The 15,198-nt window shown below is 39.2% G+C and overlaps 4 protein-coding genes across 8 annotated transcripts; 1 reads left to right on the top strand and 3 right to left on the bottom strand.

Annotated features, from left to right (window-relative positions):
• Window positions 1–830: 830 nt before the first annotated feature.
• On the bottom strand, window positions 831–3,579 carry TBL6 (TRICHOME BIREFRINGENCE-LIKE 6). 3 transcript variants are annotated; one of them, XM_089054549.1, is made up of 6 exons: window positions 2,579–3,579; window positions 2,244–2,436; window positions 1,970–2,160; window positions 1,663–1,821; window positions 1,267–1,570; window positions 831–1,063 (listed from the first exon to the last, which is right to left on the bottom strand). In XM_089054549.1, the coding sequence occupies exons 1-5, from the start codon at window positions 3,334–3,336 to the stop codon at window positions 1,273–1,275; spliced, it is 1,599 nt and encodes a 532-aa protein (XP_088910675.1). In that variant the 5' UTR covers window positions 3,337–3,579; the 3' UTR covers window positions 831–1,063; window positions 1,267–1,272. The 3 variants fall into 3 exon arrangements, with proteins under 3 accessions (XP_088910675.1, XP_088910674.1, XP_008235216.2); XM_089054548.1 differs by having other exon boundaries at window positions 831–1,060; XM_008236994.2 differs by lacking the exon at window positions 831–1,063 and having other exon boundaries at window positions 1,143–1,570.
• A 978-nt stretch (window positions 3,580–4,557) lies between these two features.
• On the bottom strand, window positions 4,558–7,182 carry LOC103334007 (uncharacterized). Its single transcript, XM_008236924.3, has 2 exons — window positions 6,602–7,182; window positions 4,558–5,298 (listed from the first exon to the last, which is right to left on the bottom strand). Exons 1-2 carry the CDS (start codon window positions 7,035–7,037, stop codon window positions 4,751–4,753), a joined length of 984 nt encoding a protein of 327 aa, XP_008235146.1. The 5' UTR covers window positions 7,038–7,182; the 3' UTR covers window positions 4,558–4,750.
• Window positions 7,183–8,402: 1,220 nt separating this feature from the next.
• On the top strand, window positions 8,403–9,792 carry LOC103334009 (Cytochrome c oxidase subunit Vc family protein). The gene is made up of 2 exons (XM_008236925.3): window positions 8,403–8,539; window positions 9,358–9,792. The coding sequence occupies exon 2, from the start codon at window positions 9,368–9,370 to the stop codon at window positions 9,557–9,559; it is 192 nt and encodes a 63-aa protein (XP_008235147.1). The 5' UTR covers window positions 8,403–8,539; window positions 9,358–9,367; the 3' UTR covers window positions 9,560–9,792.
• A 186-nt stretch (window positions 9,793–9,978) lies between these two features.
• On the bottom strand, window positions 9,979–15,167 carry LOC103334010 (Prolyl oligopeptidase family protein). Of its 3 annotated transcripts, none has more exons than XM_008236927.3 (11): window positions 14,858–15,162; window positions 13,664–14,651; window positions 13,230–13,358; window positions 12,690–12,989; window positions 12,148–12,606; window positions 11,944–12,009; window positions 11,697–11,757; window positions 11,452–11,601; window positions 11,153–11,290; window positions 10,599–10,900; window positions 9,979–10,340 (listed from the first exon to the last, which is right to left on the bottom strand). In XM_008236927.3, the coding sequence occupies exons 1-11, from the start codon at window positions 15,150–15,152 to the stop codon at window positions 10,328–10,330; spliced, it is 2,901 nt and encodes a 966-aa protein (XP_008235149.2). In that variant the 5' UTR covers window positions 15,153–15,162; the 3' UTR covers window positions 9,979–10,327. The 3 variants fall into 3 exon arrangements, with proteins under 3 accessions (XP_008235149.2, XP_008235148.2, XP_016650543.2); XM_008236926.3 differs by having other exon boundaries at window positions 10,587–10,900; window positions 14,858–15,161; XM_016795057.2 differs by lacking the exon at window positions 9,979–10,340 and having other exon boundaries at window positions 10,583–10,900; window positions 14,858–15,167.
• Between the last annotated feature and the right edge of the window lie 31 nt (window positions 15,168–15,198).

The following is a 15,198-nucleotide window of genomic DNA, read 5'->3' as shown; positions in this document are numbered from 1 at the left end:
TTTTGGCATGTGCATGAATTGGCTTCTTTTGCCCTTTCACTTAACGTCAGGGAATGAAAGGAAGACCATTCGTTCCAATTTCCATGCAGATTGAATAGTAACCACTTATTAATTAACCACAAACAAAGAACTTGGAATTCAGGCATCATAATGACATTCAAATCCTCATTTTCTGGCGAGGAGGGGAAGGATGTTCGACAAAATGCTTCTCAGAAGGCAAAGCTAAGTGGTGTGCATCTTAGCTAGCTTGAACTGGTTATTAGAAATTACAAGTTTTGGTAATTAATTAATTAATATATAAGGTCCTTCTCTTCAAAATCAATGTTTGAGAGCCTCTTGATTTTGCCACAGGAAAATTCCTGGAGACATCAGACATGGCAAAATCATATCAAAATATCTGATAGAGTAGAATGGTTATGATCAAGAGGGCATGGCACTGGCAGGATAGCATCTATCAATCTTGCTCAGTTTCTGTTGGGAATAATATGAATCTTGCTCAGCTCAGCTGTATGGATCGTGCCCTTTTCTCTTTTGTTTGTGTTGGGAATAATATCATATGTCGTGGCCTGGTCTAGTCTAACTAGTGTTTTGTAGTTTGTATTCTTTCCTTTTCCTTTCGGAGAGAGAGAGAGAAAACTTCGGGCCATTAAACAAATGGTGTAGACCAATGCATGAAAATTGAGCCCACGACCAGAAAAAAGAGATCCACTAAAGCCCAGACAGAAATTTTAGACAAGAATGTAGCCCAATTTTACAATTCAGAGCTTAAAAGCCTCATTTAGTGGTCAACAGGACAGCCCAGGTGAACTAGCCCATTATAAAACGAGTGGTTTACTGATCCATAAAATCAAATTAAAATTCCCAAGTTCAACATCTAATTAATCTACCTATGAATATGAATGCATGATGGTGGTGGTAGTCCATTCCAACTTTCAACCAGAAAAGACTGCCTACCTCAACAAAAACAACATGCCTTCTACTAAATTAGGCTTATCCCATCCCATGCCAAGCATGTGGTTGAGTTTGAGATATATATGCACCTTCCCATCCTTCGCGGTTGCTGCTGTGACCAACCAATATACATGACCAAAACATAATGTTACAGTCCTAAACAATCATGAAATTTCACTTGCATTCCCAGGTAGCCCTCAAAGAATTATATATAAACCAAAATTATAAGCCAGCCAGTAAGCCAGCTCACTGAACAAACGATGAAATAATTATTTACAAGTTAGATAAAAGATTTATAATAACAAATCTGTTTACCTTCAGTTACTGCAAATGAGCATACAACAATTCATTCCAGAGATCAGGAATGCCAGGAAGACACCAATGACTACAATCTTGAATGCCTGAAGAGGAGTGTTTCCCTGATTTTCTTCCATGTATAGATGGATGACCATCAATTCTATATTCTGACAAGCCAGTTATGTTCAAGAAAGTCACACGAGTTTTCATCTGCTTTATGACCTCCTCTGCAATTACATTTTTCTCAGAATGAGAGGAGCTTGAAGTTTGAAGCGGTTGAGTTGCTTCTTTACAACTCCCGCCTGAATTCCATTGACCTCCCCTGTTCAATCAGTTACAAACCACTCAGCAACTACCATGCAGAAGTTCGACATTGCCATATAAGAATCTTATGCAACATGAATACAGGCAAACCTGAAATGGGATGGTGCTGAACTTCGAAAGAAAACTTGGGTTTTCCGTGGATTGATGCGTTTATCAACCCATGATGCCCAGGTCATCAAAGCTTTTCTGAAAGCTGTGGAAACATCAAGCTGTGGATGAATTTGGCCCCCTTCCTGATAGTAATTAATCCTGTTATAAGCTCCAAATGTCAGGGTTCCAATTCAAGAAATATCTAATTATATGAGATGTATCCCTTGTATTCCGTGAACATGTCACTTTGTAGTTTTAATCCATCATCAGACTTCAAAACGAGTAATAATTCAGTAATGGAACTGACCCAGCCTTAGTTTTGTAATGAGACCACCAATGTGCGGTGTTGAATACCAAAATATCAGCTCCTCTCCATCTAGATGAGCCGTGATCAATGGAATCAATTCGCAAAGTTTGCACCCGCTTCTGCCCTACTCTTGCCTTGCCTTCATGAACCAAGAAATGGGACACATAATATTCAACTGTACATTTGTAATCCTGTAAAAAAAAACTTCTTCAGAAATTAAATACTGAGTAACCTGCAAATGAAACAACAATAGAGAACAACTGTGAAGAATTACCACAAATTTGAAACTATAATCCCCCTTCTCTTTGGTGATTCTGCGCCTATGCGTCTCATAGACCCTATTTGGATCTTTGATAGCTCCCATTAACATGCACAGCATGGATTCCCATTGATTCCTATTGATTGAATCGCCCACAAAAACTAGTCTTTTCCCTCTGATCAGTTCCAGCATTTTTGTTGCATTAAACCTATGATACAGTAGTTCAAGAATCATAACTGCAATCTAACTACATTATGTACAGACCAAAATAGCAATCTTATAGAATTCATCATACATACATGGCTAGAATTGGTTTTTCAAATAAATAAAAATATTGGAGGAGCAATTACCTTGGAATGTCACAATCTTGTGGTTGCCATCTCAACTTCATGTAGTCTTTATCTAATCTTCCATTACCCTGACAATTAAAACCTTCATCTATAAAAGGACAGGAACCGTTTGTGTACAATGGATAGCTCTCATCGTAGACCCACCTCCCTCTGGTAAAATCGCATCCTCTCACTCTCTTGTTCTCAACCTGCCCGCCACTTAAAATTTGAGTATTTTCAAATGAAGTTCCTCTAGTCTTCTTCTCATCAATCCTCCTTTTACTTGTGACTTCAGTCTTATTCAATGCAGCATTTTTCTCTTCAGTCCTCTCAACGTTCACGAGCAGGATTGTAGTAGGTGCACTGTGTTCAATTGTTGTGAAATTACCATCAGACTCACCGCCTTTTTCCTCTTCGTGTTCGGCCACTTGGGATTCGTTCTCCTTCCTCTGTAACTGTAACCCACTAATAAGTGAAATCCCAGAAAACCCAGAAGCATTTTCAGGTTTGCTCAAACGGGTACCCTTCAAGATCGAATCTTTAAGACCATTTACTGAAAAATTCCTACTGAAACCAGTCAATGTGTGAACAGCTATGGGTTTGAAACCCAAAACGAGTGAGGATGTGTTGAACTGGAGACGGGTTTCTTGGGGTACTGAAGGAGTTGTTTTGATGAGCCAAATGGTAACGAAAGTGAGAAAGATGACAGAGGAAGAGATGGTAAAAGAAAATACTAAGAATCTAGTGGGTTTGAAGGAGAAACTTCTCTGCCTCTCCATAACCCAGTCTCTCACAGTTTCTCACTTGGACTGAGAGAGTGGGGGGAAGATAAGCTTCCTGAGAGAGAAGTCAATGAGTGTTGGGTGAGATTTGGAAAACAATTGGGAAATATAGCAAGGCATGTGCAGAAAACTTGCAGATTTGAGAGTGTTCGATATGTGATGTGATGTGAGAAGGCGATGCTAAAGCAGAGCAGTTGCTAATTGGGAAAGTGGGTTGTTACTTGTTAAAAAATAACAGATAATCATAATCCATGTACTCGTCTGGCCTTTTAAAATTACAATATTCTTGAGAGAATTGACTACGTAGCTACAAATACATGTAAAATGACAGGTATAGCCTCATTTGATTTCAATTACTACGTGTCATTCCATTGTCTACACAAGATAGCATGGCCAGAGTCGGAGAATATGGCATGCTTTCAACAAATTTTTTTATTGAAAATACACACCAAAAATTGCTCAAAGGTACAAAAGTTGCAAATCACAACATATTTATAAATTATTTAGCCTTGCTTGTGAACTCTTCTTCTTCTTCTTTTTTTTATCCCAATTCTCAGCTTAATTAACAATAAGAATCCCCATCTTGCGTCTACATTTTGTAGAAAGTAAACTGGGCAACCCTTTTGTCCATGATAATCAAATTCTCCTAATATGTCGTCGTTGGCTTTTTTTTTCTTTTTTTTCTTTTTTTTTTTATGGTAACAAAGAAGGCTAAGCCCAGACAACAACTACATATTGTCGTCTTTGGCTTTCCTTCTCTTGGAAGTGATACTATCTATCACTTTTGGGAACATAACCAGAAGAAGAGGAGCATGGCAAAACAGTTATCTTCTCACAAACATATCCATATGTCGTGACCACATATTAAAATAATTATATAAGTAAATGGAGAGACAAATTGATTGAATTGACAATTTAGATCCTATCTCGTGAGTCGTGACGACGTTTTTGTTGTTGGGTGGGATTAAAATATCAGCCGCAGCCGCTCCTGCGCTCATCCTGAGCTGGATGGATCGTAACCCTTAACCCACCAACTTGTCTATACATACAATCTGGTTTTTGCACTAAAACATGTCATTAGTCATACATCGAAAGAAGCAAATGTTTTCAAGTTTTTCAGCAGGGTAAAAAAAACAAAAAAGATTGGGCCATTGAACAAAACAAATGTTGTGGAGGATATAGACAGAGTTGCCTGAAAATAAAGGTCCACCCCAAACATAGTACGCAAAAACCCAGCCTGTTAATACATCAATTCAGCCCAGAAACCTGATTGTTCCAAATATATATAAAAATGTAAAAATGTGGTTTACTGATACACACATGACATCCAATTAAAATTCCGCAGACATCTAATCTACATGAGAAAATGATGGTGGTTGCTGAGTTGAGTTGAGACAGACCATTTAACGTTTCAAGCAGAAAAGACTGCCTCAACGAGGGTATGCGTCTTCTTAGGGTATCCCAGGCCAACCATGTGGTTGAGATACACCTTCCCATCCTTCACAGTTGCTGCTGTGGCCAACCGATGCTTCGGCCCCGAGAATGTTCCCACTACCGAAGCTGTCTCCCAGCCATCAGAGCTCTCCACTAACCTAGCAGAAGGGTTCCCAGCGACTACAATCTTGGTGGGAGATAGTAGCTCTAGACCATCCCCGAATGTTAGCGGTCCTCCGACTACCTTGATTAGCTTCACTTCCTCTCCCTTTGCTAGATCAATCTTGAACAAATTGCCGCTGAAAGTGTGAATAACTATCAAGAACCCATCCGGGTGGTAAACAATTCCGTTCAGCCCAACCAAGTTTCTGTACCACTCCTTTTCAGTGAAGAGAGGACTTCTGATTATCGATAGGAACTTGCCGTCTACTCCAACCTTCCAAATTTTACTGGCTTTGCAATCTGTTACATACGCATTACCTTCTGCATCAACTGCAACATCATCTGCGAATGATTTTTCATCACCTACATCCACATCCGCAAACAAATGGGAAAAATATGTTATAAAACAACACCCTATAAACTGCAATCATGCTTTGACATTGAATACTAATCCATTATCCATATCAATCAAAGGATGCAAGAATGTGGGAAGTTGGATAAAACAATATTTGAACAATTCTCCATAAAAAAATTCTTCCTTCTTTCTCAATACCTGATTAAAAAGATGCTAGTAATAAACAAACTTGGCCATCTATCTAAGTTCAGCATTCCAATTCAGTTGGTGTGCCATCCAAAAAGGACATTAGAATAAAATTTCCGTTTCTTAAAACATTTACATTAGAAGAAAAATTACATTTTCTTAATACATTTGTCATCCTTGATAGGGAGGACTAGACTCGAGTATCCACTAAGGCCTTGTTTGTTAGGGAGGACTAGACTCGAGTATTCACTAAGGCCTCGTTTGTTAGGGATAGAGTAGACTAGCAAAATGCCTAACATTTCATTTGCAATCAAGGCATAATATTGATATTGTTGTCTAAATTGAAAGATGAAGGAGGGAGGACCATTTATAAGAGGTTGATGAGTAAAACTTATCCTTCATAATATCCCACCATTTTCAAGGGGATTAGTTATTAAAATATAGGCATTTTGCCAGTCTAGTGTCCTCTCCGTATCAAACAAGCCCTAAAGGTCAAAAATGAACAGGCACATTTATTTAAATGGAATCTCACTTAACAAGTCATTTACCAACATCTTGTGCGAAAAGCCTCACGCGAATCCTACCATTGTGAAATATGTGTTGTGGTGGGATGTACGGTAAGGTAACCAAATATTTATAGTAAGAAATGGTCACGTCTCTTTCTTAGCGGATATAACAAACAGCAGAAAAAAGAAAACCCCATGCCTACGCCTCTTCTGAATTCAACAAGTCACAACTCCCACGCCTACGATTATTTGAAATAAAAAAGATAACAGGTGGACCTGTGACCTGTCTGCATCTGTCATTCATTAGTTTGATCAATTATTACTACCCAACTCCTAAAGATATTTAAGGGAAAACCACACACCTACCACTACAGCTTAGCAGACAATACCATAAAGTTTAGTTTATGGGAAATAAATACCAATTTACCAAACCATACCATATGCATGCTCTTTACATTTTAACATATACCTGAATTAGATAAGTGCAGTCAAACTTTTATGTGGGCCTGCCCCCAATTAAATACAGAAAACGGTAAAGTAAGTAAAGTAAAAGCAAACGCGCAACGGCCCAGATCCAATATCAATAAACACGGAAAAAGCCAACCCAAAAATATCTTACTTGGGCCACTGAGCTGGGTGAGAAAGACCATCTCCCACGTGGACAAGTCGTAGGCGGCCAGCGCACCGTAGCGGTTTCCCTTGACGTCGGCAGTGGCTACTAGGAGGCGATTCCTGGGGCGGTCGATGACGAGTCCCAGCGAAGCATTTCCAGCCAAGTCAACGTGTTTGACCACCGCCACTTCCTGCAAAACTTTGTGATCTTCGTCCTCGGGCACGGGAATCTCGCCGATGCCGCCGCCCAAGAACGAGACGAGGAAGCGACGGTTCAGATCGTCCCACTTGGCGCACTCTCGGAGCCAGCCGGTGCTGTGGTAGTGGTACACGTGGGTGGTGGGTTTGGCCAACTCCAAGGATATTAGGTAGCCTATTGGTATGGCTGAGAGTAGGAAGAAGATCACCAGGAATTTGGGGGAGCACAGTGAAGCGCAGGCCATGCTGGTCAATTCTTGAGTTTCTGGGGTGTCGGTTTTTTGGCCTCTTTTGGGTTCGTCTTCGTCACTTGTGTGTGTTTAGGTGAAGATTGGGGAGCGGCTTCCTCTTCAAAAACAAATAAATATAGAAGATGTTCATAAAAAACCCAAAACCCAGGGGTGAAAAGAACGAGGTTCGCCTTTTTTAATTTTTTTTCTATATTAATTATTCTATACTATGAGTCCCCACTTGGATACATGATCGTAGAGGGTACTAAAATATTGCTATTTACGTGTACATATTATATTATGATATGAATGGACGATAATAAAAGGAATAAATGTGAAATTTGCTTTTCGGTCTCTATTTTTTTTCCTAATAAATTACAATTATATAAGAAACAAAAAAGGAAAAAGATTAATACATTATGATATTTGTTTGGTGTAGATTCATATTATATGGATGTTACCTGAACTAATGCAGAGCCTATGTTCCGTGTATGATATTCATATATAGTAAAATGAGAAAGAAAGAAAAAGAAAGCTCAACGTCTAGTGTTTTGTCCGTAAGTGCATGCTGGATGTCTAGCGTTTCTCCGTTTAGCATCCACAGAAAAAGTAGCATTCATTCATACACACACAGAGGTGTCTCATTTACCAACCAAAATAATAATCCAAAAGTGTCTCTGTCTTCTTGATGTACGTAATTGTTTTAGAAAATCTGCTCTGCTGCTTTTTTTATGGTAAATAAATTTGTTACTTGTTTTATTTTTCGGAAAGGCCAACATCTGGCATTTACAGAAAGGGTGAGGAGGTTGTTGAAAACTGAGGCTGCCAGCGCTTGGTATTAAATTCTCACAAAACAACCATTTTTCTGTGCCATTTGCCTGCCAATTACGACCATTGACTATAATTTTGCACCATAAGCAACCACACTAAAATAATTCCAAACGATGGTGTATTTTTAATAATAAAGAAACACAACTAAAGCTTTTTCGTAGTCACACCTAAGCTGCTGCTATAAACAAACAATTAAATAGCAAATCAAACGGGCTAGGGAATATCAAATTATCAATACTTAAATTTGACTTAAATGAAAATATCTGTAGTATGCAAAACCCTACCGCTTAACATAAAATATACGTATTCATTTTATAGAACATCTGCTTCGACAATAAAAAAAGAAACATGAAATATACGTATTTTCAAGAGTATGTTTCGTAGAAGAATACGAACGAAGACATCAAATGGGCTAAATCAGACTTGCATGGGCAGTAAACTTTGTAAAGACTCGAAGCCCACAAACAAACCAACCTTACAGTAGGACATTATAAAGCCCACAAACAAACTACATTTCAGGGCAGAAAGGAGATTTCACAATTAAGAACGAAGTGCCTATACTACAGAGCAAGGCAGGCTCACGCCCAATCAGTTGACAAACGATTGAAATTTGTAGCAAGCCCCACTTTTCGGATTCACAATCTCACCACCGTTTCTTGTTGTCGCAGCCTCCTTCTCGGTCTCAGGTAAAACCCTAACGTCGACGACCGCCCTTCACTCTTTTATTTTGATTTTTCTTTTTCGCTTATTATTCTCTTTGAACTATCCAATCGTGTTTATAGGGTTTGTCTGAAATGATTTCTTTACTTTGCTATTTGAATCCAATTACTTTGCGTTTCTAGTAGATTCGATCCGGATTTTCGTGTTGTTTTTACTTATCTGTTTGAATCACCTGAAAATGTATGATAAAATTCGATCTTGGGATGAAGGGTTTGGAGAAAACCAAACTCTGGACCCCAACAAGCATATAACACACTTGTAAAACTTTCATGGATTGTGCAAACAGGTTTAGATCCTAACTAAAATAAATTTTTGTCATGCCAAACTCATTTTGTGAATAAATATTTATTTATTCCTTTTTGTTCTGAAAGTTTCCCATGGTTTTTAACTTTCTAGGCATCCTATCAAAAGATTAAATTTTGATGCGTAAACTTTGTTGCCAAAGTGTGATACTGGTCTGTTTAGTTATGTTCTCGTATACGTTTTCCCATGGGGACACACGCCTTATTCATAAAGCCACAGAAATCCAAGTCCTGTTTTGGGTTCAATCCCAGGTGGTGTCCCTTTGTTGCCCAACTTCAAACGAAGTTTTTGTTTAATGGATTTTATAACAGAGTAATATCTAATCCTAGTTTCTGTTCTGAAATTAGTCTGAACGATGTTATATGCATAAATTTCAGCGTTAGTTTGAATGCAGTATGCTTGTTGCTTGTTGATATGTTTCATTTTAGCTTTGTGCCTAATCGTGCAAGCATAATGAGAATATGAAACTCTTCTATTGCAGATCAAGCGGAATGGCTGGTCATAAGATTGCTCATGCCACACTGAAAGGACCAAGCGTTGTCAAGGAGATATGTTACGGCATGGTGCTTGCTCTGGCTGCTGGAAGCCTTTGGAAAATGCATCACTGGAATGAGCAGAGGAAAGTGAGGGTGTTCTATGACTTGCTTGAAAAAGGTGAAATTAGTGTTGTTGCTGAGGAATAGATAGTTTCCATCATGATTTGATGGACGGCTTCAACAGTGTATTAATCAGTCTCTCCTTTCCATGGCTCTTGAACTTGAGATGAGCTTAGTTTGGGTATTGAAATAATAAGTTTATCGTACTATTGTAGTGCGCTACAGTATTGTTTCAAATTAATGTTGTTGATATTTGTTGCTCCCTTGTGATTGCATTTATGGGATGTTTTCTATTGAATCAAGCGTGCTAATTTTCATGAGGATTATGCGTTTCTCATTTCCAAACTCTCTCGAATACAATTAGGTGCACTGAAGGAAGGTGGGTTAGTGTAACAAATTCAAGAATACCCATTGACATTCGTCAAATTATAATTGGATTTATAATAGTATTGATTGAAAAAATTAAATAAATGTAGCTCTTCAATAGCGCATGCGATGCGATAGTCTGCATAAATAGTTTTTGTTAGTTTTCATTCAAGAGCTTTATTTATGGTACACAAGCAAGCCTAATCCTACCCTGCCCCTAACCCTCCTATCCAAGCATTGGCTACTCAACATCGGCAATGCTGAAAGGATTTTGGAGCACAAGAAGTTTGGGATACAATTTCAAATGATACATCGATCGATATTGTTACAAATGCAAATTTCACTTCGACGAGGAAGCATCTTGCAAATAATAATACATCACTATTGTTACAAATGCAAATTTGCCCTTCGACGATGGAAGCATCTGTGTTGTCAGGTATCATTTGTACGCCACATTGATGTGCAAACCACAGTCCTCAGAAGCCAAGATCAGCAATTTATTCTACATCATATCAATTATGAGAGAAACAAATAAGAAAAAACCCACAACTTAAGAAAAGGACCTATTATTCATCAACATTTACATAGGTATATATGTTTGGAGAGAAGTTCTGAGACACCAAGGCTTGGATTTTTTAAGAGCTTAGCATAAAGGTAATGTGAAAGAATTCAAGTACTTATCTTGCTTCTTTTCATTTCAGAGTTATTTCTGTTATCTCCTCTATTTCTATAACAGTAAATAAATTACCATAACAATGACCTTGGCAACGAGTCAAATCCTTCATGCTCGGTATTTGACACCTCTGGGCCACTACCTCCACTAGCAGCAATTGCTTTGCTTTCAGAATCTGTAGATACTGTGCCTGAGTCATCTTTACTCGCATCAAGATCTACATTTACAGTGGAAGTGCGTGACACGCAATATTTCTGCAACCATCTATCAGTTTCCCATAGCACATGCATGATGCTCTCTCTTGAAGCATAGCCATGGCTCTCGTAGGGAAGAATCACAAGGCGGCAAAGAGCACCATGACCTTTCAGAGCATTAAAGAAACGATCCGACTGTATAGCACATAAGTTGACAACTCATAAACAACAAGAAATTCATCATTCCACTAAGCACAAAGAGGGGAAAAAATGGTTTTTGATGTTGTCAAAGAGTTGAACAAATTAAACAGATCAAGGGTCCCCTCTCGTGAAAGAGTGAAAGAATGAGAGGGCGTGAAGGACCTTTCCCTTTTCTTTTTGAGAGGGCATAAAGGATGTTGTGAACACAGTAGTTAACAGCAATGCAAGAAGGGAGTGAAGGTTTACCTGCATGGTTAATGTTCCGGGATTACTGTCTTCTTCTCCATGGATAAGCAAGATTGGTTTCTTAATTTTATTAGCTGACATGAAAGGACTCATCTTTACATAAGTACTAGTCGCCTCCCAAAGAGTTCTATCCTCATTCTACACCAATAAACTAAAGAGTCAAGCCATGAAAACAAAAGGTAAAGTATTTACATAGGGATAATATCATGGCAAGAGAAGATATCATAGGGACAATATCATGGCAAGAGAAGATATCAAAACACATGGATATATATTTAAATCAACTTCTGGTAAGGTACCTGAAAACCAAAAGGAGTAAGTGTTCTGTTGTAAGCACCAGATCGAGCAATTCCGCAAGAGAAAAGATGAGGGGCATGTGCCAAGAGGTTTGCAGTCATGAATGCCCCATATGAATGTCCCCCAACAGCAATTTTGTTTGGATGAGCCACCTTAGTAAGGGTAGCACCAAAAGAGGTTTTCGGTAAAGATTTCAAATTCAGAAACTTGCTAAAAAAGTTCACACTGCAAAAATGAAGTTGCTTACTCCTCGTCGAACAACTTCCTCCACAGCAGCCTCTGCGCTTGCAACCAATTGCTCCACATACCTGGCAAAGAATAAGCATTATAATTCATTTGATCCATTGTTTCCTGGTTAATAATGCCATGAATTTATGTTATATGGATCATCTTCTGTCACTAAACTTGTGAGAAATGCTTATGAGTTCATAAAGAACATTAATTATGACTGGAAGCAGAAACTCATGTTAATACACATGCAACTAAAACGTTACCTATCATTTGCTTCATCATCACCCTCACCAATTATAGGAATTGTTGGTCCAGATAGAATAGCAAACCTGCAGGATTTGGAGCAATCAAAAAGAGGTCCAGCATGTTTAAAACAATCCAGACACCAAAAGGTCCAATACAGATAAGAACCAAACGAACAATAGAAACACCAAAACATAGTAAGAAATGAGAAGAGCAATGCATGCCTTCGAGCTAGCCAGAGGAGAGCAGATGTTGGACCTATGCCAGCAAATTCATTAGGAGAACCACGAACTTGTCCAGCAGCCTCTTTGCTTTTGAATTCTCCAGGATAAGACCAGACTAGACATGGAAGAGGGCCATCTCTGGATGGATCATAGCCTGGTGGAAGGTATAACGTTGCAGTCAGTTGAACCCCATCCTTTCTCTGGTACTTGACCATCTCTTTCTGTAATGATGCCAGCTGTGGATATGGATGAGGGAAATTTGTAATTTGGAATGCCTTCTTTTCTGGCCAGCTTAGGATATAATACTGGGTGTTTTCAGTTTTTGACTCTTTGGAAGTCAATATTTTCAAGTGATCAATGGGCAGATCTCCTTCTTTCTCATCAGACATCAAAGCAACAACAGTCTCATAATACTTTTCTTTGTCACTCTTCCATATTCTTTCTTTATTGCCTGTATTTCTGAAAGAATTTGGTTTATGCCACCACAGCACGAATAAGCACTTGAAGAACGAAACAGAAACAAGAAATTATAAAAAACCTACATGTCAAACAAATCGAGGAATGGGATGTTTCCCTCTGGAGTAGCACCATTTCCATTCAGTAGTATATAAGTGCCTTCCTCATTTTCTTTCTTTACTTTTGCAAGCACATAGGTCCCAGCAGGAGTTCTCCGCAGCATAGGAGAGCCAGGATCTGAATATACATCTTCGGACGACCTATCAAATAGGATGCGCGGACTGACATCATTCGATCCAGGAGAAATCACCCAGGTTCTCGTTCTCCTTGTTTTGTACCAAGACTCATAAACTAGAGCCAATGAATCATCAGACCAAGAAATCCCTCTGTGAAATTGAAAAGTTCAAATGCATCAAAACAAGTATTGCTAGTGTTGGGCCCACCATAAAGTATTTATGCTTCCTTAGCACAATTTTAGAAGTCTTTAGAAATACATTGCCCTTTGGAAACATCATTCTTTCAAAAATCCCAATAAAACAGACGTATGAAAAGGTTGAAATAATTTTCCAGCACACATCCACCATTAATGCCAATAGAAGATAAAAATTAATAGCTTAAATTCATACCCATAGCGGAGATCAAGTTTGTGCAAGATCGTTGGCCCTTCACCTTCTAGTGGCTCAGCAGGCTGTGTATAAATTATATCGCGTGGAGAAACGTCCACCTTCGCATCTCCTTCATCTTGGGTCTCCACCCTAGTAAGTTCACAAAGTCAAAAAGGAAACTGAAACCATATACACAAACTACTCTGTACAAGTCGTAGAAGAAAGCTTAGATAGTTTAGTAACAACGATGTGGAATTAAAACACAGTATAGACTGTCATTCTGCTTTTTCATTTTTCGAGCGCATTTGTTAGAAATTTATTTAACTAATTAACGTTTAGAAAACTACTCCTTTATAGAGAGTCCTCATTGAGTACTTGACGTAATATTATGAGAGAGAGAGAGAGTGTCACTTAAGATATCCAAACAGTTTAAAAGCAGGGCAACATATGCATACCAGTAGAGTGTTGATGGTCTATCTGCTCTCCAGTTGATTGAACGCATCCCTCTTCGCACACTGTTGGTTGCAATGGGGATGTCCTCAGCAAGAGGCAAATCACAAAGCTCTCTAATAAACTTCCCATCAGCTGTCCACAGATCCACCTTCTTGGGAAATCTTCCGCATGGTACAATGAAAGAGTATGGTCTGTGAATTGAACTAATTAAAAGGTATTTATGATCCGGGGAGGGGTCCATTGATGTATATACAGCCGGAGGACCAATTTCCTTCACCGTCCCATCCAAAGAAGCCAAAACAAGTTGTGTCGTGGCATAGTAGTCAAACAAATCTTGATCATACTCATCCTTCAGCAAATCCTGGAAGGTCCTAACTTGGATAATGCTTTTCTGCTCGTTAGATTGAATTTTTGGTCCAAAAGGAACCCAAGGTTTCTTTGGCGGGTCTCCACGCGACAGGGGAATGGTGCAAACTAGCAAAGAAGAATCATTCACCCAAACGAAATTGTCAAAAACGGCATTCAAAAATATTTCGTCTGACTTAAACAAAGGTCTAGCGATCCCCGTTTCCACTTGGGCAACCCACACTTTAAGCTTACTACTGGTACTTTCCTCCTCATCAAATCGGATGGAGAAGGCTAAATGGCCACCATCCGGGGACCAAGTAACGAAATTGATCTTAGCACCATCAGGGAATCCATGTACCTCTATTTCGGGCCCAAGGGTACCATCAGGCAACAATTGATGGATCCCAATGCCCGTGTAAAACGACATCCGAGTCCTTGTATTGCATTTTCCGTCAATACGAACGCCGGCCAGCTTTTCCTCTGGTCTAGCAATTTCTGCCAATGGCGGCAAAGATCTCCGCTTGAGAAACAGTATCTTATCCCTATGTGGTGAGAATGACAAGGCGGGAAGTGGTGGAGCATCCACGATATCTTTAATTTCTTGTGGAGGAAGACGATATCTAACTCCCAACGTGGAGTCCTCTACATAAATATATACAAACATTGGAATTACGAGCAGAAAATGTTTCAAGTTTAAAATTCGCAACTCACATACCAATCAACTAAGTGATGAGGAAAAGCAAGACAATAAAATTTTATAAATTTCAAAGCAGATTTTGGGTTGAAAGAGATTATGAAACTTCATATCCAACAACATATACATGAACACATATATTACGATTAAATACCTTCATCTTCAAGTGCAGTGGTAGCTGCAGTAGAAGAGACAGAGCCGTTGGAGGCTCCGCCACTGCCATCCTCCGAAGCGACGGCGTTGACAGGGACGAGGTTGCGGAGCCTAGAGGTGGCCATGACGGCTGTAGTTCTGAGGGACCTTACGGTGCCGTTTAGGGGACGTGCTCCGATGCTCGCGGGTGAAAGGGCCGATGGGAATTGGACGGGTTTAAAAGGGAGAGTGTGTGGAGTGAGGGAGAGAAGAGAGAGGCGATGGCAGACTTTGTGAACGAGCATCCTATCATTCATTTGATTTTTCTCTTTTTTTTTTAACCTTTTTTTTTATAGTTTAGTT

Source organism: Prunus mume, linkage group LG6, assembly GCF_029339155.1.
Source record: "Prunus mume cultivar Tortuosa linkage group LG6, ASM2933915v1, whole genome shotgun sequence".
NCBI lineage: Eukaryota > Viridiplantae > Streptophyta > Magnoliopsida > Rosales > Rosaceae > Prunus > Prunus mume.
Note: the sequence above shows the minus strand (reverse complement) of the source record. Positions and strands in the feature narration are given on the sequence as shown.